The sequence below is a fragment of the Canis aureus genome, chromosome 12, assembly GCF_053574225.1.
Source record: "Canis aureus isolate CA01 chromosome 12, VMU_Caureus_v.1.0, whole genome shotgun sequence".
Classification (NCBI taxonomy): Eukaryota; Metazoa; Chordata; class Mammalia; order Carnivora; family Canidae; genus Canis; species Canis aureus.
The window spans coordinates 7,485,751-7,512,288 of NC_135622.1; the positions used below are offsets into that span (position 1 = coordinate 7,485,751).

General features: G+C 40.8%; 1 protein-coding gene across 20 annotated transcripts in view; it reads right to left on the reverse strand.

Annotated features, from left to right (window-relative positions):
* The window catches only part of PDE4DIP (phosphodiesterase 4D interacting protein), a 221,081-nt gene that overhangs the window by 136,487 nt on the left and 58,056 nt on the right, over nt 1-26,538 (reverse strand). For 18 of the 20 annotated variants that reach the window (XR_013348904.1, XM_077842606.1, XM_077842604.1 and 15 more), the window contains exons 3-4: nt 22,690-22,841; nt 3,255-3,365 (exon numbers count right to left, since the gene is read on the reverse strand). Coding sequence is in view for 19 of the 20 variants with exons in the window: in XM_077842606.1 (XP_077698732.1) it covers nt 3,255-3,365; nt 22,690-22,841 (263 nt within the window). In the remaining variant the exon portion in view is untranslated. The other 2 variants (XM_077842617.1, XM_077842624.1) reach the window with 2 other exon arrangements.

A 26,538-nucleotide genomic window follows, 5' to 3' on the forward strand; every position in this document is an offset into this window, starting at 1 on the left:
AATAAAAAATAAATTGCTTACAGAAGAAAAATAAAATAAAATTGCTTACAGAAATTGAAGTTTAAAGGATAACACTCAACAGAAGAGCCTCCATCTCACAGAACTGATTTTTATGAATAATTTAATACTATTTTATTAATCCATAAGTAGTACGAGTTTTAAGATTATTTCTGACTTCTCTGAAGAGCTCAAAGAGAAACCCTTAACTCCTGTGCTAAATTTACTTGCTTTGAAGGTGATTTCTCTAGTTTTGCACATAATTCTCTTTTACAACTTCTCATATAATTAAACATCCTTGTAGCTGCCATTACAATTAAGGATTATATCTATTTTAGTCTCTCCCTCACTTAACTACCTAACTGAGGATTTGCCACATGGAGACAGGAAGATTGAAGCTCCCACAAGTCTTTTTCTCCTGAAGTTTCTCATATTTCCCTTGCCTACAGTTGTCATGGTGAAATGCTTGATTGTCTCTCATTATGACAGTAATATTTCACTTTTTAGTAAAATATCTCAACAAGTCTGCTGTACCAAAAATATGTAAAATGATAAAATAATTACTATTCACAGGAGACTTACATTACATATGTTTCACGAACATTAGGTTTATTTAAAGAACCATGCATCCAGCACCCAAGTTAGTGTGGATTCTGACTCAGCTGGGTATGGTTTAATGTTTTTACTATATTTAAAGAAGTGTCCTTCCACTGCTAAAGAAATATCAAGCTAAGTTTGGTCACAAAATAGGGCTCTAAATTCATATCTGAACCACCTGACTTACTGTGTGATGCACTGTATGTCATCCTGCATGTCTCTTTACCCACATTGCTTCTAATTCATTGTCCTAACTTTGTGGAATCTCAGTGTGACCAACAAGAAGGAATGTAAGGCATATTCATGGGAATATCTGAGGGTGAGGATAAAAGAGCCAAACCTCTTTCTCATTTTATTTATTTATTTTATTTATTTATTTATTTTTTCTCTTTCTCATTTTAAAACTCATAATAACCGTTACTACCAGTAAATGTATATAACTACTTCCCCTTCATATACTTATGAAGCTATGAAGTTCACAAGGTGCTATGTTTTCTTGTTTAATTTTTATGGCTTCTATTTATTCATACTCTCAACAAATAATCTTCAGTGCCTATGGAGTTGTGCAGTATTCTTAGTGCCAGTTCTACAGGGGCTGTCACAGACTCAGAAATGTTAACTTGCCTAGGTCCCCCGGTTATCCAGGGCTCCAGCTGGGGTGAAGCCTTCCATCAAAATAGAACTGCCCTTGTTTCTATAAATATATATAGTGTGATAAACTAATTTCAACTATGATATTAATGATTGATGATGGCTTTATGTGTTTTGCTTCCCAAATATGAAGAACATTTTAACTTAAAACTTCAGCGCTTCCCGAATAACAGCTAGATGAGATGAGTGTATGATGGTAAAAAAGGGAAAGGAGGGGACACAGTATTTTGAGATCCCTTAAATCATATGATATCAGTAGGTGCCTGACTACTTGGTACGAGGAAGAGATAGGGCTTAGTGGCAATACTGAGCTAATAAAAGGGTTAGCACCTCTGCATGTGACAATGTCCTGTGACTACACTCCACCCCACCCCTCTAGAATCTTCTTAACCACACTCCTCTAGGAGAGTAACTGTACCCTCCCACACCCCACCCAAAATGTTCCTGAGGACTCTTGTTAGTCAGTGCAGAGCAGAAGGTGAGACCAAAAGATTTAAGCAGCTGATTTAAGCAAGGAAAAAAAAACCCTTTCCTTTAAATTATCTAAGACACTGCCCCTTCCTTCTGCCCTGTTTTGGAGACAGTTAATGAAAAATGTTCCTCCCTCTGCACAATGAACAAATCTATTCACTATTCCTACCCTGAGGCAAAGACTGCCATTCATCCCACCCTCAATCTCTCTGCATTACCAATTCTCATCCTTGACCTTGACCCCCAGCAATTCCATTCAGGCCTGCTCACTCTATAGCCACAGAAGAGATAAGTGAGTCTGGACCAATTTCAGGAAGATTCAGGTTAAAACATGGCAATCCAGGAAAGACAGAAAACAGGGCTAAACCTCCCAGATTTAGCTGTCCACATTAATTGAATTTACCAAATAAATGGGTTTCAAAGACACCAGTTATTCCTCTGATCCAACCTATTATCTAGCAGCCTACAAAAGCTTCCCAACCTTCTCGACAGGACAGGGCACATAGACAATGATAATATTTGTATAGTCTTCTGGTGTAAACAGCTGGAGATTTAGAAGCTCTGAAAAAAAAAAAATCAGAGGCTACTAGCTCCAGTTCACTTGGGCCACTTTAGAGTTTGCCCAGACACTAAGAAGGCTGAGGAAACGAATGCTGTGGTAACCGGTTAGGAAAGAAGCTTCATCCTAAAGTTTTGTGTCCTCTTACCAAGGTGCTGTCTCATCTCGCCCTTTCCTCAGCCAAACCCTTCCGTCTTCCTTCCCCACCCCAATCACTCACCCATCAACCAAGACAGCTCTCTCTTTCAGAGAAGCGCTACCCGCCCCCCATCCCTCTTGCCATCAGCACCCTTTTCTTCATTCTTAGGTGAACTAGTTCTAAAAGCCTGAAAATGCCTAAGATTGGGTCTTTAAACACTGTCTGCATAAAATCATCTTCAAAACCAAACACGAATTTCTCAGGGAACAGAACCATGCTCAGTCCCTGCCCTTTGCTCCATCTGTTCCTTCTCTGCCTCCACTGAAACAGAGCTAGAGGGGGCCCTTCTCTAGCTGAAACCTATGCTCTGGAAATTACCTGCTTCACACTCCCCTCTGGGGCTTTTAAAAATGCAAATTTCCAGGAGGCGCCTGGCGGGAGTAGTCATAAGAACCTGTGCCTCCTGGAGTCCTGAGATCCAGCCCCATTACTAAAAAATAAACTTTAAGAAAATGCAAAATTTCCAGCTCCCCGTGCCTTGCAGTACTAAATCAGAATCCCTGGGGGTAAAGGCAGGGAATCTACATTTTAAACCGGTCCCTAAACATGATCGTTCTGAGCAGTTCCAGAGCAGAGTTTGAGAGCCTGGGACTGAATCCAGCCCCCTCTGTCTTTATACACGAGGAAGGTACAAGTCAGACACAGGAGAGGTGAGATGGGCTTGTCCATGGTCACCTGGCGTGGAAGCCGCCACCCTCCCCAGTCAGCACCTCCGGAGGGCAGGGTGGAAGGGCCTGGAGACCAGTGGGTGGGCCACCAGCCTCTGGCCCCTGCACTCACCCGCTTGTAGATGTCCTCCCGGCTGGCCTCATACTTCTGCTGCATGCGTTCCTCCAGGAAATAGATGCGCAGCTTGAGGCTGAAGTTCTCCTTCTTCAGGTCATTGAGATGCTGGGACAGAGTGCGATATCCATTAGACATGATGGGCAGCCCATGGGGAGCAGCATGCCCAGTCGCCCCCTCACCCTAGGAACATAGTGCGGCTGCAGCGCGGCATCAAGTGAGCCGCTGGGACGCTGCTGAGGCTATGGCGACATGATCCCGGTGGCTGGGGCTTTCTCGGGGACCTGGGACCGGGCTCGCTGCTCTGGGTGCTGGAGCGCAGCGCACTTTCCTTTTTTACCTCCGGGAGATATTTGCGGAATCCCTGACAGAGGAACATGCTGCGTGAACTCAGGCACAAGTGGTGTAACCCGACTCCAAGCCAGGACTCGGCTGTCACCCTCCCCAAGCCTCTCAGGCCCAACTGTAGACAGTTAACAGTTTCTTGGAAAAGAGAAGAACGGCCCCCTGGAAGCTTCCAGGAAATGGGGAATGGGAGTACTTCAAGGTGATAGTGGCCTTGCGCAAAAGCAAATGCAGGGCTGTGTGTGAGTGAGCACTTCAGTTTCTGGTGGCTGATGTGCACGATAAAACCCAAAGGACGGGCAGGAACACCTAGCTGGCTCAGCCGGTAGAGGATTTGACTCTTGATCTCAGGATCCTGAGTTTCAGCCCCACAATGGGGATAGAGTTTACTTAAAAAAAAAAAAAATAGGCGAGCTGCCCGGTCAGTGGTTTAGCCCGGCCTTCAGCCCAGGGCGTGGGTCCTGGAGACCCGGGATCGAATCCCACGTCACGCTCCCTGCATGGAGACTGCTTCTCCCTCTGCCTGTGTTTCTGCCTCTCTCTGTGTGTCTCTCATGAACAAATAAATAAAATCTTTAAAATAAAATAAAATTTAAAAAAGTAGGCAAACAAACAAAAACCAAAGGAGTGTGGCCAAAAGCAATAAACAGGTTGCTACAGGTAAGAGCATATGCACACAAAATGAGGACCACACATCAAATACCCCTTCTGTCAGGTGCAAATCTTGACGACCTATTAACAGGAGGGTTCTCCAATTTCCTTTGATGATCTAGAACTCACCTCTGATTGGTTCCTTCCCAATTTTCCTCCCTGGACTTTTCAAGTCCTGAAGCAGTTAAATACAAAGCCTTTACTACCATATGCCTCCCACCCCCATAGACACCAGAGCCACCCCCAAAGAAAGGGTAAATCTAGTTCCTGAATCCTTGCAAACTATTTACTGGTAGGACAAGCTCACAAAGAGGCAGGGTCAAAGGCTCCTTCCTCTAAGGGATGAGGGAAAGAGAAGGCTGAGGGGAGGGAGAAGGGGGGAGGGAGGCGTCAGTCTGGAGCCCAGAGATTTCAGCGAGTCACTGGTTCTTAGCTCTGGCACCTGCCAAGTGAAGCCAGGCACTCATCACCAGATCCTGCTCATAAAGCAATTTAAGATCCTTGAATGACAGTTGCAACATTAGCAGGAAGTATTATTTATACCACATCACACAGGACATTGAAGGTGACTGGGAGACCATCCCACAGCACAGATATGAAACATGGGTTCTTAGTTCCAGTAATACCAGGTTGAAAAAAATAATATTAACATCTAAACTAAAGGAAACTGAAACCTTTGTACTTTTTTTTTTTAAGATTTTATTTATTTATTCATGAGAGACAGAGAGAGAAGCAGAAGCCTGATGTGGGCCTCGATCTCAGGACCCTGGGATCACAACCTGAGCCAAAGGCAGATGCTCAACCACTGAGTCACCCAGGCACCCCTAAAACCTTTATACTTAAATCAAGTTCTCACTTCTTCCCTAACCTGACTGCTCTTCATTCTTCTAATTCTATCTTCTTTTTAAGATTTTTATTTATTCATGAAAGAAACACACACACACACACAGAGAGAGAAAGAGAGAGAGAGAGAGAGGCAGAGACACAGGCAGAGGGAGAAGCAGGCTTCATGCAGGGAGCCTGATGTGGGATTTGATCCTGGGACTCCAGGATCATGCCCTGGGCCAAAGGCAGGAGCCAAACCACTGAGCCACCCAGGGATACCCTATCTTAATTCTTCATAATAATTCTAATCAGTATCTCCTGAGTATCCACCAGGTAGTATGTTGGGCATGACAGATACAAAAGATGAAGATAGTCACAACTCTCAAAGAGTTGGGTGGCTAGATAGGTGTAGGGATATGTTTGACACTAGAATCCTCCAAGCTTGTATTATTCAACTTTTTACATTTTATACTGCAATCCGGGATGCACACACACACACACACACACATACACACGTAACTGAAGTTAAAAGTTTCACAGAGTAATGTTACCATCACTTTGTGTGATGTAGTCTTGGTGTTTTTCTATTCTATTTTTCTTCCTAGGAGTGACCTGCTGAGTTGATTTCATGACCCACTAATAGGTTTCATACTGAAGTTTGAAAAACACTGCATCTATGGGAATCCAGAAGAAAGAATGATTAATTCTTACTGGAACGATGAGAACAAACCTCAGTAAGAATTGCACTTGCACTGCCCTTTGAAAGATAAAAAATAGTTTCAGTGAATAACGTAGACTCAGGAGGGCATAATTAGAACTGAGCATTCTCCCAAATAGATTTGGATTGGAAGTGGGCAACACATTTCTTCCCATTGACTGTAACTTAAGACAAAATATTCCTCGTTTCTAAAAAAAATTTAAAATTCATTTCGCTCTTTTCATTAAATCTGGGCTCTTAGAACAAGAGTGTTATTTAGGCTTAGAGATATTGAGAAAGATCAAAGTCTAAATAAAAACTCAGAAGATCCTTTTCTGGTCTGAGCTCTGTTACTAAATGGCTGTATGACCTTGGAAATGCACTTCTCCAGAGGCCTAAGTGTCCTCATTTATAAAATGAAGTGGTTGGAAAGTAGGTGATTTTCAAGGCCCTTTTCCGATCTAAGCTCCTAGAGGAAATAACCTACTTATTATCTACTTATCTATCTACTACCATTTTGCACAAGGGGAACCAGGCTGCCAGATTCCAGATTAGTGTTTAATCATGATTTCGATGTCTACTTAGATTCCTTTGTCACATAAGATAGTTTAATAAAGTTCATGGAAAGTAAAATTGCAGATGAATGCAGGGATTCTTACCCAACATTCTGCACATAAATGCCTGTTTCATCTTATGCCCAGTGATACCTTGCTTTTCTATCTCTCTGGACTTTTTTCTGTGTGTGTGTGTGTGTGTGTGTGTGTGTGTTTGTTTTGTTGGTTTTTTTTTTTTTTTTTTTTTTTTTGCCAGTTCCCTAAAGTGAGTGCTTAAACAACAGTTATTTCTTCCCCTTCTGATGTTTTTTTTTCTCCATACTTTCTCCTTCAGGGATGTTAACCACTTTTAGGGTTATCACTACAGCCTCCCAAACAACCCCCAACCCCAAACCTTCACCTGAGTCCTCTCCCCCAAGATCTAGCCCAACATATCCCACTCTTTGCTAGGTAGCTCAACTTGAATGCTCCATTCTCATAGCAAAGACTTTTGCAACAGTCTGTCCTGTCTGCCAGACTTTACTCCAGCCATCTGTTCTCCATATTATAGCCAGAGTAATGTTTTCAAAATTCAAATCTTATCCTGACATCTCCCTTACTTAAAACCCTTCACAGGCATCTCATCACTCTTAGAATAAAGGAAAGTGCTATCACATCCCCTCGAGAAACACCGCCTCTTTTTTTCAAATCCTAGTTCCAATCCCAACCAAACAAAACCTTCTCTGTACCCCAGCCCAGAAAGATGTCTCCCTCCTCTGAACTCCTAAGGCAAATATCAACACTTGGCAAGTGTTCATATGGTGCCTCATGACATTGCTTGTCTGTCATCTTGAGGGATTATTTTCACCTTTTAGAGCTATTTAACTTTTCGCGTGTTTATATCTGTGAGCTGCCCAAGGAAAGGGTCAATAATTCATACGTCTTTCTCTATTCCTTCAGTTCCCACAACAGCCAAGAAGCCCTCTCCAGTGGCATTCATCCCCTTGTGGAGTCACAGCCTGCTTAAAATCACCTCAACTACACTAGAGTATTTTCAGGGCTGACAAGGCATATTTGGTATGTTGGCACTCTCACTGCATAGTTTAGGAAGCACTCCCTAAATATTTGTTGAATTAATGAAGAGGTAAGTGCTCCATATATTTTTTATTTTTTGCTGATATGTTAGATAGGGGCTAGCTTGCTTATATTATTCTCACAATTTTCCAATAATATGGAAAGGTTTGTTTTAATAACTCCAAAGAGACTGTATTTGCTAGCATGGTCAATGTAGAAAATTTCTAAGTTTATTTGCCCATCTAGGCCTCTCTCCTGAACGCCAATCTGTATCTAACTACCTAGTAGAAATGTCCACTTGAATATAAACCTGTTATACTTGTGGCATCTGAAACAGAACTACTGATCTTTCTCAGCACACATGTTCCTTCCCTGGTGGATCCCATTTCAATTGGTAACAACTCAATATTTGCAGTTGTTTGGGCCAAAACCTTTTGAGCTATTCTTGACTCTTCTTTCTCATACACATCATCTCATCTGTCTGTAAATCTTATTTCTACTTTCTATATAGAGAGAATCCATCTACTACGACAGCATTGTCACCTCTACTACTGTGGCCCAAGACACTGTGATTGATCATGCCATTAAATTATTTGAATAGCCCCTGTAACTGGTCTCCCTGCTCCCACCCTTGCTCCCCTATAGTGTGTATTCTTAGCACAGCAGCCACAGTGACCCTTTAAAACACATCAGATTACACCTCTGCTGTAAACCCCCACTGTTTTTTCATCAAATTTAGAGTGAAATGATAGGTTTCATTAGCCTATAAGGCCCAAGGCCCTACAGAATCTGGAGCCTGGCTCCATGCCCTGTCTTTTCCCTTTTTCCTACTACTCTCCCCCTATACACTTTGCTCCAGCCACATGGTTCACTTTGTTCCTTCTCAAAAACAGCAAGCATCTTCCTTCCTTAGGGTTTTGGGGCTTGCTGATCCTTCTGTATGGTATGCTCTCTCTCTCTAGATATCTGCTCATTCTCTTCCTCACATTCTTTAGGTCTTTGGTCAAATACCACTGCCACAAGGAAGTGACCACCCTATTTAAAAGTGTAACTCACCCTAGACCTCACCCCAGCACTCCCTTCATTGTTATTTTTTTTAATTCTATACACTTTCATTGTTAAAAATATTATATTTCCTTGTTAATTTTGTTTCTTGTCTGTCTCTGCCCACTAGCATGTGAACCCCATAAGAAAGGCAAGATTTTTCCTGTTTTGTTCACAGCTATATCACTAGTATCAAGAACAGCCTGGTATACAGTAAGTGCTCAATAAATATTTGTTGAACAAAAGAATTGATGAATAGGGGCTCCTGAGTGGCTTAGTCCATTAAGCCTCTGATTCTCGATTTCAGCTCAGGTCATGAGTCATAATCTTGGGGTTTTGGGATGGAGCTCTGACCTCAGGGTGGTTTCTCCTTGTCCCTCTCCCTCCTTCTGCTTGTGCAAGCTCTCTCTCACTCCCTAAAATAAATAAATCTTAAAAAATAGAAAGAATTGATGAATAATTAACCTGCCAACTTTGACCTCTCTGGATTTAATGCTTTGTTTTAAAAAAGTTTTTATTTATTTGAGTGAGAGAGAGCAAGCACATGAGTGCTCACATGACAGAGGAGAGGGGCAGAGAGGGAGGCAGAGGGAAAGAGAGAATCCCAAGTAGACTACATGCTGAGCATGGAGATCTCACCACCATGAAAACAAGACTCAGATGCTTAACCAACTGAGCCACCCAGGCCCCCCCTGGATTTAATTCTAATAGAACTCAATCTGCATACAAGATTACCCAGGTGTTTCAGGATGAAAAGCTTATCTAAAGGCATTCCTCTTTATAAAATGTTAATTTTGTAATTAACATAAACTTTTCTAACAATTTAACTTCAATATACAAGATAGAATCCAGGCTTTGAATAAGAGATCTGAGCAATGGGGAATGCAAATCGCTATCAAAGGACCATATGAACTATGCAAATAGTAAACACTATAGGAAATAGGGGAGAGAGGTTATCAGAGAAGGTTCCACAGAGAGCTGGCATTTTAGCTTTCCTGAAAGGATGAATCAGGTTTGGCTAGGCTCAGGGGAGGATGTAAGGCAATCCAGGCAGGTAGAACAGAAGCAAAAGTGCAGAGGGCCAACTAGACTGAAACAAAGAGCCCATAATGTCATGCCATGGAGGGAGAGAGGAAAGGAAGTTCACAACCACTTTAGGAAGATCTTAAAAGTCAGGGTAAGGAGCCTGAGTCTGTTCCTCCAGGAACGTCCTGGCTCTGGATTTGAACAAGTGAAGAAAAGGCCAATGGAAGAGGGCCAGGAGCTGCTTGCTGGGAAGATTGTTTTGTTGGTTGTTGCTTCTGTTTTGTTTTACTTGGCTTTTTGTAGCTTTAACACACGAAACTGTGCATGCCTGGGCCACGTGCTAGACCTACTAAATTGGGCCTCTTGCGGGTTAGTGCCTGGTCCATATGGTTTTATAAATTCTGCATTGCTGGGGAAATAAATAGACACTGCAGGTTCCTAAGCAAGCAAGAGGGCATCTGTCTTTGTTCTTCCTTTTTTACATAGAACATGGAAAACCTTTACTCTTCTCTCAAAATACTTTTTTCAAACATTAATGGCTCTCCCCTGTTTTTCTTTTTTTTTTTTTTTAATTTCATCTTCCCACTGCTTCTTAATGTATTAGTTCAGGCTGGAAGTAAGACTTTAATAAGGACTCAATCATTGCCAACAATAGTAGGAGGATTACAAGCCAGCTGTTGTATGTCATGCCCCATTAACATAACCAACTGTCAAGTCTCCTTTTTAAAAAAAACTCAGCTTCACATTTGCTTAATCATTTCAGACCCCCCAGATTGCTCTCATAATGGAAACAGTTGAAAACATACTAATGTCTCACCAATCTCTCTCCTAAAAATAAAGTTCCACTCCACTAAAAATGATTAATCATCTTAATTGACATTCTTTTCATATATAATACTTCTGCAACTAAACTCTGTTAATTTGATATCTACAATAATTCATATCTACATTTCATGAAAATAAAATTATTTTTAAGTCACTTAATATGGTAAACAGGAACAGGAGAATAGTGTTTTATGTAATCCTTGACACTTAATCCATTTATAAATAGGCAATAAATATTATCACTATTATGCATATTTATTCAAGTGGAATAGCATGGCATTATGGAAAGAGCAATAGCTTTTGAACAAAAGAGATCTAGGTTCAATTTCCAGCTCTGCTATTTTCTAAGTGTGTAACTTTGGGAAAGATACTTATTAAGCCAGGAGACTGGGATCTGAGTAGACTGCTAAGAGGGTTACAACTGTATTTGTTTTTTTAATCTAAGGCAAATAGAGTGAAAATAATATTTGTTAAAAATTTAGATATGGTGGGATCCCTGGGTGGCGCAGCGGTTTGGCGCCTGCCTTTGGCCCAGGGTGTGATCCTGGAGTCCCGGGATCGAGTCCCACGTCGAGCTCCAGGCATGGAGCCTGCTTCTCCCTCCTCCTGTGTCTCTGCCTCTCTCTCTCTGTCTCTATCATAAATAAACAAATAAATCTTTAAAAAAATTATAATACATCTATATGCCTGGGAGTTCTTATGCTTTTCTAATAAAATCTAAGCTGAAGAAATACAAAAGTTTAACTCCTGGCTGTTTTGAATGACTTGGACTTGCATCACAAAATTAATTGGGTATTATTATGTTGTCTTCACAACGACCATTACCTGCATAGAATCTGACAATGTACAAAGGACGTCAATGTATAGTATTTCTTTTTATCTTGTGAAGTAAGCAGATCAGATACTACTATCTCCATTACTATCCAGGGCAGTGAAACATCAAGAAGTTGGCTGTCTTGCTCATCGAGAAAGTGGAGAAACACAGACTAATGATTCCTACAGTTTGATCCGTGTTGTATACTCACAAGGGCCTTAACCATGACACTAGATGATCCCTGTGAATTAGGGACTTTTTGACTGAGAAAGTACTCCCACTTCTACCTTATGTCCCTGCATCTTTATAAAAAGTATCCCTCGCTGTAAATAATCTTCCCTGGGACCTTGGGAACCTGAGCCTAAGAAAACATAGTTTTCCCCATTTTCAAGATGAACTTCAAAAGGTTAAACATAGAGTTACCATATGACCCAGCAATTCTACTCCTCATTATATACACAAGAAAACTAAAAGCATGTGTCCACATAAAGTCTTTTTTTTCAGTCTTGTATATGAATGTTAATAAAAGCATTATTAGTGATATCCAAAAAACAAAAAACAAAAAACAAAAAACAGAAACATCTCAAATCTCTATCAACTGATGAATGGATACAAAGTTTAGTATAACCATACAAGGGAATATTTTTCAGCCATAAAAAGAAATGAAATAGTGATACCTTGCATAATATGGATGAACCTTGAAAACATTTTACTAATGTGAAGGAAGCCAGGAACAAAAAGTCACATACTGTATGATTCTTTTTTTTTTTTTTTTTTGTATGATTCTTTATATGAAATGTTGGGAAAGCCAAATACACACAGAGAGGTGGATGAATGGTTTTCCAGGGGCTGGAGAGAGGGGCTAGGTAGTGGCTGTTAATAAGTATGAGGTTTTTTGGGAGGGGAGACGAAAATATTGTGTAACTAGCTAATGATAATTGTTGCTCAACTCAGTAAATATACCACAACTGTGGAAATATACAGTCTAGTTTTTTAAAGATTTTATTTATTTATTTGAGAGAGACAGAGAGCAAGCATGAGGATAAGGGAAGAGCAAGAGGCAGAGGGAGAAGAAGAAGTGGGCTCCCTGCTGAGCACCTGAGTGGTCAGCCCAACATAGGGCTGAGCAGGGAGCCCAATGTAGGGCTCTATCCCAGGACCCCGGGATCAAGATCTGAGCCAAAGGCAGATGCTTAACTAACTGAGCCACACGGGTGCCCCTGAATTTGTACACTTTAAAAGGGTAAGTTACATTGTGTGGACATTAAATTTCAATAAAGCTGTTATTTAATAAAGAAGAAGAAAGAAACCTAAGCTGGGAGAGGTAACTTGTTCAGTCCTTTGCCTTTTACAAAGGCTTTTTAATGACTAAGATTCAAAGTTCAATTCAATTCAATTTAGTTAAAAGCAAAAAAGCAAATGGTTTAGGGATGCCTGGGTGGCCCAGTGGTTGAGGGTCTGCCTTTGGCTCAGGTTGTGATCCCGGAATCCTGGGATCAAGTCCCACAGGGAGTCTGCTTCTCCCTCTGCCTGTGTCTCTGCCTCTCTCTCTGTGTCTCTCACAAATAAATAATAAAAAAAGCAAATGGTTTAGAACTGATCATTTCTAAATGTTCTGTATATTAATCCATCTTAGATTATGGGGCCCTAACATAAAGGCTTTGAGGAAGTCACCTCTAAGTAGCCCTTACCATTGAAAACTCATAGGTTCCCATGTTTTATCAAGTTAAAGTATTGTTATAATCCTTAAATAAAACAGAATACACACAATCCACTCTGTATTTTGACACAGGAAAAACAAACTCACTAGGCTATCCTGAAGAACATGCATAACTTTTGCACACCATTTTAACAAGGAAAATGCCAATCAAAGTCAATTAACTTAGTTTTCCACTCATCAGCTTTCACTTTCACTTCCTTTTTTAAAAAAATATTTTATTTTATTTATTTATTCATGAGAGACACACAGAAAGAGGCAGAGACATAGACAGAGGGACAAGCAGGCTCCCTGCAAGGAGCCCGATGTGGGACTCGATCCCAGGACCCTGGGATCATGCCCTGAGCTGAAGACAGACGTCCAACTGCTGAGCCACCCAGGCATCCCTCACTTTCCCTTCCATACAGGGTTTCTCCCAGTCTTCCAGAAGTTAACTGTTGATGCTTGCCTCAGAAAGCAGACTGAAAATGCTACAAAGACCTGGCTATTTTTTTCCCCTTTTGGGTTCCATAATAACCAAAACTTTCTTCTCATTAACCAAATCTCTGTTTCTAAAATTTCAACATAATTCCTGAAGTTTGAGAGTCTTCTAAATGCTAAAAGACTAATAATATCATTCCATTTTCTCCCCTAAAACTCAGAACCATACTGAGACCCGTAGTCTACACAGCCTTTTCTTGATATAACTGACCTGATGACAAGAGAGCTAACAACAGAGTTACTACATCAGGTTGATAAATAAACCCTATCTTTGACAGCAGCAGCATGTGGATAAAGGACAGGGATTCAGATGACGCTCTGCTGTCTTCCCCTGCCATAGATACACACCCACACCACCCCCAATCCTAGAATAACAAAGTACTATGGTCACCATCACAGTAGAGCACTGTGAACTATATAAAACCAAAACAAAACAAATAACAACTCCTCTGGACACCAAAAATAAATGGGCCAGCCAGAAATAGTGCTGTTAGAGAAGGTTAAATGAGCTCCATGGCAGAAAGGACAGCTGAACTGCACTGATACTAGGAGATCCCAAGGACTCCTAGGCTCCAAACTAGCTTCTCCATCCATTTGGCCCAACCAATACCAGCAGGACTTGGTATTGTTTGTTCACAACTGATTCAACCCTGACAGATTATATGCTGAGCTTCTAGTATTCAGGGAGTGACATATCAATTTATGGCCTCAATTAGTTTTCTAGATTTTCAATAATCCTTTCTCTATCCTTCTCTAGTAAAGAAAGTGATTTCAAATGCACAGCTAAGACTTTCTCTAAGCATAAGAGCTAAGAGCTCACAGTAATACCATGAATGATCATGGCTACAACAATAAAGCTCTGACCATGAAGAGAAGTGGGGGGAGAGAGACACAGCCAATCTGAACCTCAATCGACACTCAAGTGCTCCAGCCTTGACAACAAGCCTCCTATTTCTGAACTCACTATGCTTTTTGCTGCCTCCAGACATGGGTGGCAGCATTAGCCTGAAATGTCACAGCTCTTCACCTCCCACTCAGCTCTGACTTAACTACCTGCAACTTGCTCTTAGGACTTGACTTACATATTACTCCGTAAAGGACGCCTATCTGACCCTAAAGCCTGGCTGAGGGCTCTTCCGAGTGCTTCCACAGCACATTGGGTACCTACTCTTATCAGAATTATCTGTTTGCCTGTCTTGCCAGTTAGAGTTAGAATTTTTCAAGAACAGGAAAGAGTTCCTTTTTTTATCTTCCAAAAATGAAAATCATTTCACTGGTTTTTGTTGCTATTGTTTTAATGATCATAAAAGTACAACATGTGCTTGCTCCAGTTGCTCCCTTTCTCAAAGGATGACATCATCTAGAAGTTGCCCAAGCAAGAAAGCTTGGCATCATCCATACAACCAAAATACAACAACAAAGGAAGAGGCATGTCTACTCTGTACCAGGCACTACACTAATCACTATATCTAGTAGTGAATGAGACAAACCCTGTCCTTGCCATCGTGGAGTTCAGATTCTAAAGAAAAGACAGATCTTGAACAAAGAACTCATGTTGGTTTTTTGCTGTTTGTTTTTAAGATTTTATTTATTTATTCAAGAGAGACAGAGAGAGAGGCAGAGACACAGGCAGAGGGAGAAGCAGGCTTCTCGCAGGGAGCCCGATGTGGGACTCGATCCCGACCGCAGGATCAGATCCTGAGCCAAAGGCAGATGCTCAACTGGTGAGCCACCCAGGTGTCCCAAGAACTCATGTTGTTAAAGGGAAAAGTGCAAGGTACTTGGAATTTACAAGAGTGACATCCTATCTTAGCCTAGCTAAGATAAGAATGGAGAGATGAATTGGTGGAAGGTCATCTTCAGGCTGCTTCTCTCTCAGTGGCTCTGCAACCAGTCAATAGCTTAGCCCTGCCACTTCTGCTTTTGCAGTCTCTTTCATCTCTCCATCTCTCCCACTCCTACACTGTCAGCATCACCAGCTGCTGCCCAGAATACTGTCACAGCCTCCTAACTGTCCTCTCTGCCTTAGACTTTGCTCCTCCAATCCAGAATCCATGCAGAAGCCAAAGGAAGTTTTCTAAAAGGAAAATCCAATCAGGTCACCTTCCTCTACACAACCTTTCAGCCATTCTCCATTGAGCTCCGTTAACATTTAAAAGCCTCTACATAACTTGCAAGGCCCTACATGCTGGCTTCTCTCTCTTTCTCTAGTCTCAAGACACTTCTCCACATTCCTTGCACCCAAGCCCTAAGGCATATTAACTCGGTAAGGTTCTTTCTCAGCTGAATCTGGATTCTTGCTATTTTCACTGCAAGGAACATTCTTCTTTCTCCCATCCCCAGCCCATATTAGTGGCTGATTCTTATTCCTCCTTTGAGAATCTTGGTTAGATGTAGCCTTCTTTAAGAAACTTTCTCTGAACCCTCCCACCCCCTCTTACTGAGTTAGGATCCCCAGCTATATTGTGTAGCATCCTTTATTTCTAGGGTAACAGTCCTTATATTTGTTGTAATTGGTTAATCTGTAAAGTCTAAGAGGGCAGGGACCCTGTTTGCTTATTATTGTATCTGCAGTGTTTAAGACATTATGTTGTATATAGTAAGAACTCTGGAAATATTGGTTGAGGGCTCAGATAAAATGAAAACATAATTAAAAATTTGGGGGGATCCCCGGTGGCGCAGCGGTATCCTGGAGACCCGGGATCGAATCCCACGTCGGGCTCCCTGCATGGAGCCTGCTTCTCCCTCTGCCTATGTCTCTGCCTCTTTCTCTCTCTCTCTCTGTCTCTGTGTGACTATCATAAAAAAAAAAAAAAAAATTGGGGGAATACAGAAAGTTATAAAGGCAAAAATCATGGCTAAATCCATCACCTAGACATAATCGTTATCAATATTTTGGTGTATGTATATCCTTCCAGGCACTTCTATTTTTCTCTCCCTCATAATAAGATTTTATCTTATGTAATATTCAGTCAAATTGTTGTTGTTTTGTTGTTTAATCCTAAATTTATTATTATGGACACCCTTCCAAGTCAGTACATTGCTCTATGACATTCTGCTGTATGCATATACCATACTTGAAATAATCCTCATCTTTAATGGATAATTAGATTATTTCCAATATTTTATTAATAGAAAGAACATTGAAGTAAACATTCATCCTTGAACACACATCTTTTCATGCAGGAAGCGTCTGGATTTCCTTCTATCTGTAAGTCCTTGTGGGGGTGAAGAGGCTGCCTGTGGTCACTGGTGCTGCATTAAAGTTCTCTACATTGCAGATAATCCTAGGCCATAGGCAGGTGGGGAAGGGGAATCATTTCACCAAGGGCCAAGTTTTATCATCATCACTGTACTGGTGGCCTTTGTACTTTTTCACCTCTGCCATGTACTTGGCCCATGTGTCATGAAGTAAACATTCATCCTCTCATACACATTTATACCTGAGCATTGTGTATGTGACAGCTAGAACAGGGCCCAGCGCATGAGCTGCACCCATATGCTGAGGGGATGGATGAATGAACAAATAAATGAAATGAATAAGGAGATCAGCTGTCCACAGAGAGGCATAATAAAATTGTGGCTAAGAGCTCAGGCTCTGAAATCAGTACACTTAAGTTTAAATCCCAGCTCAGCACTTTCCAAGCAATCACCAGTCTTCCTGGCTTCAATGTCCCTCTCCATACAAATGAACACAATGGTTGTACTAACTTCAAAAGGCTGTTATAGGAACTGGGTAAGATAATGCAAGTTAAGAAAGCTCATCCCATAGAGCCCTGAATGCTGTAAGTACTCAATAAATATTACATAGTATCATTTTTAATGCTGTTTAAAAATTTATTATTGGAAGGGTGCCTGAGTGGCTCAGTTGGCTAAGTATCTGCCTTTGGCTCAGATCCTGATGCCAGGGTCCTAGGATTGAGGACTAAGTCGGGTTCCCTGTTCAGTGGAGAATCTTCTTCTGTCTCTTTCTCCCTCTGCCCCTCCTCCCTGCTCATTCTCCCTCTCTCTCTCAAATAAATAACAATTTTTAAGAAAATAAAAATTTATTATTGGAATGGAAATTCCTTAGAGTCTATAGGAAGACAGCTTCTCTTCATATACAGTGAAGAATAGAAAACAAATTCCAATGAAATAGAAAGGAGATAATAATAATTAAAAAAAGAATTAATCTCATTGCAATGCCACTTTTTAAAAAAAAGATTTTATTTATTTATTCATGAGAGACAGAGAGGCAGAGACAGAGGCAGAGGGATAAGCAGACTCCCTGAGGAACCTGATGCCGGACTCATTTCCAGACCTGGGATTACGCCCTGAGCCCAAGGCAGACATTCAACTGCTGAGCCACCCAGGCGTCCCGCAATGCTGCTTTCTCCAATAGAAGTGATTGTTCTCTTTCACATCTCTTTCACATTGGTAACCATACCTGTTGGAGTTTCCAGGGTCTTCCAAGTTTTGTCATTTCAATCTTTTGGATAAAGTTACTTTATTAATTATATAACCAAAGGTGAAATAAGATATAAGTTTGTGAAGTTCATATATTTTATATATATATTTATGTATAAATACAAATCATAAAATGTTTTGTTGTAACATTTAGGTTTTAAAGACTGGTTTGGGGGCAGCCCCAGTGGCGCAGCGGTTTAGCGCCGCCTGCAGCCCAGGGTGTGATCCTGGAGACCCGGGATCGAGTCCTACGTCGTCGGGCTCCCTGCATGGAGCCTGCTTCTCCCTCTGCCGGTGTCTCTGCCTCTCTCTCTCTCTCTCTGAATAAAGAAATAAATAAATCTTTAAAAAAATAAATAAAGACTGGTTTGGCAATTCCTCTAATCTTGTGATGTTTCTCCAATTGTTGCCTTAGATGCTATTTCAACTAAATCTTGTGTAATTTAAATTTCTTCTGCTCCTCATCAGATTGCACAGCTCTTTGAGAATGGTAACTACTCTACATCCTCTATAGCACTCAGAATCATTCCTTTTACTCAAGAGTTAAGGAAAAGAAAAAGAAAGGTTGATCTGATATATAATCTTTGGTAATGTTGCTTAGGAATGAAAACACTTCGAAAGTTCTATAGAATGACTATGGAATCCCTCTGAAAAGTCATGTTTAAAAAGAAAAAAAAAATTTAGGGTGTCTGGCTGGCTCAGTTGGTAGAGCATGTGTCTCTTTACCTTGGGGTTGTGAGCTTGAGCCCCACATTGGGTATAGAGATTACTTAAAAATAAAATCTTTTAAAAACAAAAGAAAAAGAGGGGCACCTAGGTGGCTCAGTCGATTAGGCCTCTGACTTTTAATTTCCAGGTCATGATCTCAAGGGTCATGAGATCAAGCCCTGCACGGGGTTCCATGCTGGGTGTGGAATCAGCTTAAGATTGTCTCTCTCCTTCTCCCTCTGCCCCTCCCCCCTCCTCACCCCAGTTCAAGGGCTTGCACATGCTCTCTCTCTGAAAGGAAGAAAGAAAGAAGAGAAGAGAAGAGAAGAGAAGAGAAGAGAAGAGAAGAGAAGAAAGAAAGAAAGAAAGAAAGAAAGAAAGAAAGAAAGAAAAAAAAAAAGAAAGAAAGAATTCTGTGCTTATGGTTGCTCAAAGTTTAGGACTGCCCCTGCCTTTCCTTGTTCATCCAACAATTTTTTGAATGTCTCAAGACGCCAATGAAAATAAAACCAGTATGCTTGGGGCACTGTGGTTTGGGGAGCATAGATGTCATTTTTCTTTTTTCTGTTTTTTAAATGAGAGTGTACGTCAACGGATACATTCCTTTCCCAAGGTCATAATGACAGAGAAACAACTGAAGAGGCACTGGGAATGGCTGGCCCTAAAAAGCAGCAGGGACGTGAGCCAGATTCACCTCATCTAGACTAGGAAGCCCATACTGTGATAACTCAGATCTTCATGAAGGTAGAAGAGCCCCTTTTAGGGCTTTCCCCACCCCCCTCTCCACAGACTTCAAGATCCAAGTGGAAAAATTTGCCAGCATGGGTGGGGCCTCAACAGGCTGAATCACTGTGGTTGAGTTGAGACTGCCAGAGAAAGCTGGCTTCAGACTGCCGCTAGGCAAACACTGCAGCTGGCTTTGCTGGCATTTTCATGTTAAAGACGGCATTATTAGAAAATGAGTAAACATGAGAAGGCGGTGGAGGCCGCCCCTAGAACTTACAGCCACAGACCCCACACCCCTCTATGAATTTTATTTAGGAAATGCCATTTTGATTCTATCTGTAAAACCAAACTGTACACATTCCACTAATGTAGCCTCTTCTCTGAATGGTCCTTTCATTTTCCAAGAACCTTGAGAATCACTGGGGTTGTCCTGGCTCAGCCACTTTATACCTGTGCAGCTTTATACAAGTTATTTGAGGCTTGGTGTCCTCACAGGTCTAATGGATATAATAACATCTATCTTATCAGTTAGGAAAATGAACTGAAAAACAGATGAAATAAAATATTTTAAGTGTCTCAAAAAAGTGCCTGGTATATAAGGAACACCAAATAAATACTATTTATTATTGTTAGTTACTGTTACTATCTTAATAACCCTGGTCAAATATTTCATTTACAATTTTATCATCCCATTAAGTGAAACACTGTCTTCCTTTAAACCCATCATTAAAAACAAACATACTTTTCTTGATTCTCAGTTTCTCATCCTGGCAAATGAATTAACACAGCAATATCCAAAGGAGATTTACAGTTTACTTAGAGAAGACAGTACCACCCTCTGCTGCTCCTCTAAGTAGAAAGAGCTCATGGTTCCAGTCGAGTTACCTGCATACTTTTGCCAAGTATGCTCCCCAGCTTAGAAAGTACTCACTGTTTTGGGTCACAAAAATAATGAATTTTTTAGGACCATGTTAGGGGACATTGGGTAGGTCTCTTTGTTTCTCTTTGTGCCTTTACTTCTTGTAAAGTAAGTACCTCTTGTAAATTGGGATGGTAATTATGTTTCTTCCCAGGGTTGTGGTGAGCATGAAATGAGACAATAATGCACACACTCGGAGCAGCACCCGGAATGCAGAAAGTGACTGGCATATGCTAGTTTTTATTACCCACATGCTGCTCTGATTTCACTCATCCCAAATATGCCAGGAGTGGGGTGGGGTGGTGACCCATGAGATAGCACATGGCAAGGATGCTGTATGGGAAAGTCATTCTGACTCAATAACTGTCAGGGCTTATCATTATGGTACATACAGTCTATGACACTAAGAAAATCACAATTCCTATGAGCCCTGGCAATGACCTTTCTGACAAAAAGGGTATGTCGTTATCTCATTGTTATTTATTACCTGACACACAGAGAGAGATGTAAAATATCCCTTGCTGGCCTTTTCTCTGTGCCCTCCCTTGGTTTCTGTCAGTGGTTCCCAGTCCTGAGAAAGTGAGGTCTAATCCTCCATCTTCTACCAGGCTGCAGAGGGAAAGGACTTGGAAAGGTCACATCTGAGAAGTCAGCTGAACTCTTCTGCATGGTGCCATCCTGTTCATTTCCCTCTGCCCCTCCACCCCACCCCCCACTCTTTCTGTCAGCAGAGGTGGCTCCCTCACTTCTCTGCTACAAATCACCTCTCAATCAAAAGGAATACACCTGCTTTGAGGGGGCACTGCAGCTCTGCTTGCTTGTTCTGCACTGCAGTAGATGCAAAAGGTGAAAAAAAGAGGAGGGGTTGTTAGCACTCCCCTTCCTACCACCAGCACCACACAGCTGTTAAGAGGTTTAGTCTTCAAAACCACTTAATATTCCCACAGGCTCTCTGTGTCTTTAAAAAACAAACAAAACAAAATCCCACAACAGTATCCATGACAACTGAGTTAAAAAAAAAAATCCACCAATACTAAGAGTAGGCTCTTTAATACTCAGCCACAGTTTATATGAGCATGTTCTTTGTCCACAGGACTAACTGGCAGGATGTATATTAGGTCCTTGTGAAACATCTCTATTCACAAATTATGGGGGTAAACCCATGTCAACACTGCTCTATGCCCCTTTTTGGAACATGGAATTATATTATTTTATGTCAAAAGCTATCAATCCAAGAATGAAAGGAAGCCACCTATCTGAGCACCTATTTACACAGTACTCGTGTGGCCTGAACCTTGGGCAAACCCCCAGGGGGCACCAAAGAGCTATTTCTTTTTTTAGCACCCTGGGATGTAAGAAATCCTGTGTGCTCTTTCCAGGTCATATAAATCTCAATAGACAAGTTCTATTGTACAGACTTCCTGGGATCAATCCAGGGCACAGGGAGGTGGAGACTTGTATTACATTATCAGTAATTTGGCTCTTGGCCAATTCTAAGGATAAACATCTCAAGACACACAGTACTTCAAGAGTTGAATCAGAAGTTTCAAGCAACAGGGACGCCTGGGTGGCTCAGCAGTTGAGCATCTGCCTTTGGCTCAGTGCCTGATACCGGAATCTCAGGATCAAGTCCCACCCACACTGGGCTCCCTGAATGGAGCCTGCTTCTCCCTCTGCCTGTGTCTCTGCCTCTTTTTGTGTTTCTCTTGAATAAATAAGTAAAATCTTGAAAAAAAGTTTCAAGCAACAATGTCAGAATCTTTTTGAGAAGCAAATGATTGTGGCTGAGGCCACCTTATACTGCAGACAGTATCCAGACATGTAGAGTGGTCCAAGCCAGCCACCGAGAATATAATGCCAGCTGACTGGACTAGGTCTCCTGGGCTCACTATGGTCATTACAGATTCTCAGGGTAGCATTTACACTTCCTAATTTGGGCACTCGGGTAGCTCAGGTATTTAAGCATCCAACTCTTGATTTTGGCTCAGGTCACAATCTCAGGTTTGTGAATTGAGCCTTGTGTCAGGCTCTATGCTGGGCAGAGTGCCTGCTTAAGATTCTCATTCTCCTTCTGCCCCTCTACCCAGGCTCACACACACCCACACACCCACACACACACACTTTCTCTCTCTCTCTAAAAACAGCAGCAACAACAACAAAACTTCCTAACTGATTGGAAAAGTAAACCAGGGATAAAAATGGAAAGACAGAATCATTGGTACAGGCAATTGTCCATGAACCAGAGTATTTGTACATGCATTCATTGGGACATATACTCTTAAAAGAGACATCATTATGGTAAGAATGTCCATAATTCAGACTAAGCCATGGGTCATATATTTTTTTTAAGATTTTATTTATTTATTCATAGAGACACACAGAGAGAGAGAGGCAGAGACACAGGCAGAGGGAGAAGCAGGCTCCATGCAGAGAGCCTGACGTGGGACTCCATCCAGGGTCTCCAGGATCACGCCCTGGGCTGCAGGCGGCGCTAAACCACTGCGCCACCGGGGTTGCCCCATGGGTCATATTTTTATGAGACATCACTATCCCTTGATGCTTCTTCTAATCAGGATAACAATTATCCACCCACATGACTTACCTTCTCAAAGTCTCTAAGAGCCTGGGTCTGCACCTGAGGGGGTTTTTCAAATGCTCTCAAGGAAGGCGTCTGTCCAAAGGAGGCCTTTTCACCACTTCGCCAGATCTGTGATTGCACTGGAGGGCCTCGATCTTTAGTGTCACTAAGAAAAGCTGCCAATAAAAGAGAACAACAAAACACTTTCTATAACTGTAGCATGATGATCATTCTAACTGGCACAATCCAGCAGAATTTGGTTTCTGCAAAATACAAACCACTTCTGGGCCACATGGAAACAGTTCACATAAAGTAGCTTGTGATTGAGCATATTAATAGTGGTCCCCAGTGAAACACACCAGTTAATGTCTGTGCCTCTTTATGATTTGATACTCCTGCTACCCCATCAAGAGGTGTAGTCTCTTTCTTTAGCCTTTGGATCTGGGTTGGCTTAGTGAATTGCTTTGACCAAGAGAATATAATGAAAATGTCACTGTATGAATTCTAGAAACTAAGTCTTTGAGAGGACATCCATTTCTGTTCTTGCCTTCTTAGAACCTCAAGACCACTCTACTGTGAAGTACCCGAGTTTACCCTCCTGGAGGAGAAAAGGCCAAGTACAGAGGGAATGGAGATGCCCCACCTGACAGCCAGTCCACTGGCTGCCAGGTATGTGAATTAAGCCATCCTGGAACCTCACAGCCCCAGTCAAGCTCTCAAAAGATTGTAGCTATTTGAGTGATCCCAAGTGAGACCAACAGAGGAAATGACCGGCTTACCAACATACAAGATATAAATTATTGTTGTTTTAAGCTCTAGGTGGGCAAACTTTTCCTGAAAGGACCAGATAGTAAATATATTAGGCTCATGTGTCATACCATCTCTGTCAAAACTACTCAACTCTGCCCTTGGAGCCCAAAGCAGGTGCAGACAATATGTAAACGAATGAGCACAATTGTGTTGCTATAAAACTTTATTTATAAAAACTAACAGTTGGCTCATGGGCTATAGTTTGCTGACTCCTGTTTCTTTTTTTTATTTTAATTTTAATTTTTTTAATTTTTATTTATGATAGTCACAGAGAGAGAGAGAGAGAGGCAGAGACATAGGCAGAGGGAGAAGCAGGCTCCATGCACCGGGAGCCCGACGTGGGATTCGATCCCGGGTCTCCAGGATCGCGCCCTGGGCCAAAGGCAGGCGCTAAACCGCTGCACCACCCAGGGATCCCTGACTCCTGTTTCAAGCCACTAAGTTTTAGGGCAGTTTGTCATATGACAAAAAAAATGACTGAAATAGCTTCTCTCTCTCTCTTTCTCTCTCAAATCAAGCTACTAGCTAAGAAGTATCTCTACAAGGCTCTCTCTAGAAAATTTTTCAGGTTATCATTTAGGAATAATAGCAATTATTACAACCAACATCTTTAACATGTATTATAGGCTACGAATTATATTCACACAGATTATTTTGTTTATAAAGTTACTACCACAAGTGAAATAGACTGATGTGATTATGAAATCCATTTCACTATCGAGTAAATAAAAGTTCAGAAAGTGTGCTTGATCAAGATCATGTTGCTAAAAAGTGGCAGAACCATGCCAGTGCTCTCCCCACTCAACCATCCTAGCTGTATGCTAATACTGTAAGATTTTAGCAGCAAAAGAATTGTAACAGGTCTAAGAGTCAGGGGAAAACAGGGAAGGGGTAGAGATGCAATCATTCTATTTATCAAAGGAAGAACTGCCCTGAGAGAAGCTAGTGAGGATGAAGTTGCTGTTAACCCTCTGCCTGCATTTGAGAAGTACCATTGTGAAAAAGCAAGAAATTGGGACTTCCTTTAAGCGTAGTATACAGAAGACATTGGATTGAGGTGGGTTTAAGATTGTAGACTCAGGTAAAAGAAATAGAAAAATACATCTTTTCTTTCTTGGTTGACAGAAGGTAGCAATGACCCTTTATAATTGCACTTTTTTTTTTTTTTTTTTTTTTTAAGTCAGAGAGAATGACAGCCATTGCAATCCACTGAACTCCACAGACAGCCTCAGTGCCAGTAAGAGCAAAATGAGCTGTGGGTCACTCTGCGCCTCACTGAGGAAAAATTAACTAGACACACGCTTTTGAACAAAGGATACAAGAAGCAAAATGTCATCACATGCTTTTTCTGTCCTTTCCTTTGTTTTTTTTTTTTTTCTTTTCTCTTTCCTTACTTCCTCATACATTCTTGTCTCCTTTGTCAAAAATTAATTAACCATATATGCAGGGACACCGAAAGCAAAGGCACCAAATGCAAAAATAAATAAGCAGGACTACATCAAAATAAAAGGCTTCTGCTCACAAAGGAAACAATTAAGAGTGAAAAAGCAAGCCACGGGATGGGAGCAAACATCCTTCACTCCCTCCTTCCTTTTCTTTCTGCAAACTTGCCAGAACGAGCACAAAAAGAGGTCTCCTTTGGAGTCAATAGACTCAGAATTTTTTCTCTAAGAAAAGAAAGAAAAACAGGAGGAAGACAAAAAAGGATCAGGAAGATGATGGTAAGGAGAAAAATGCAGAAGATAAAGTATGATGTAGAAAAAAACAAGCATGAAAAATAGGATGATTCCAGTGCAGCTTTTTTTTTCTTGTCTAAAAGTATTTAACTCCCCATTACGCCACTGATTTTATTTTATTTTTTTATTTATTTATTTTTTTTACGCCACTGATTTTAAAGAAAAAAAGAACATTGCAATGTAAGGGCTGTATAACTTGCTTTTAAACTGGACACTGTACAGTGTCCTAATTTGTGTAAAATTAATACAGTATCAGGTATATCTTTCGATAGCCCTGTCTTCAGTAGTATTTTCTTCTTGCCCAGTAGAAGATAGGGGGTTTAAGTCAGAACAGAAATTTAAAGCAGGTTTTATTGGGGCATGGCACAAATTAGTTATGAATAGAGATAGTGTTTTTTCATATTCAGTTGTTTTTGATTCAGCTTGTACAAAATAATTGTTCTGTTACTTACATACCACTTTATGATCGCAAATTACTAATAATTATAGTAATGTTGCATCTGTTTTGTTGATACTCAGATTATTTCTAAGTCAACGCAAATGCTCTACTAAAGGGAAATTGGAAAGAATTATTTCTCCCACATTTAAGTGAAACTAAACAGGCTATCGAATGGAAAATATTTTGAATAAATAGAACAATACATTATAGTTAGATTAGTGGAATGTGATGAAAGAAGAGTCTTTTGAAACTTGGTTATGAATCCTGACCACTTGCAAATTGTGGGAGTTTAGGCAAATCTCTTAACTTGGCTGAACCTCATTGCCTTGGTAAAAATGGGAATAACAATATTGCCTCACAGAGCTTCTATATGGATAATATAGAAATAATAAATATATGGAAATGATAAATGAAAGCACTCAACCTAATATCTTGCCTGTAGTAGGCATCATCTCTACCCTTTGATTTTTACCTCAAAATGGGAGGATCCTGATTTTCAAAACGAGTATGGTAGATCCTTGGAATTTGTAGATTTAACAACCACAACTACAAGTTCTAATTTCAAGTGACTCTGAAATCCTTAACACATTCAAATTAAAAACTTTTTCCATGTTGTCATATGAACCATCTGTACTTCAAGGCTGGTATGAAAAAAGCAAATCACTTAGCAAAGTAAGTAGAATTCTTAAATAATTAAAAGTCTTTGTGAAAAACATTCCCCAAAAGAGACTTATCTTCACTTTGGTTTCATAATTCAAGTGGATCCCTGGCTAATGATATGATATTATTATGAATACATTAATAATATTAATAATATCTGCTGGGTGCTTATTCCTTGATAAACTGTACAAAGAGCTCCTCTCACTTAATCTCACTTATGAGGTTGAC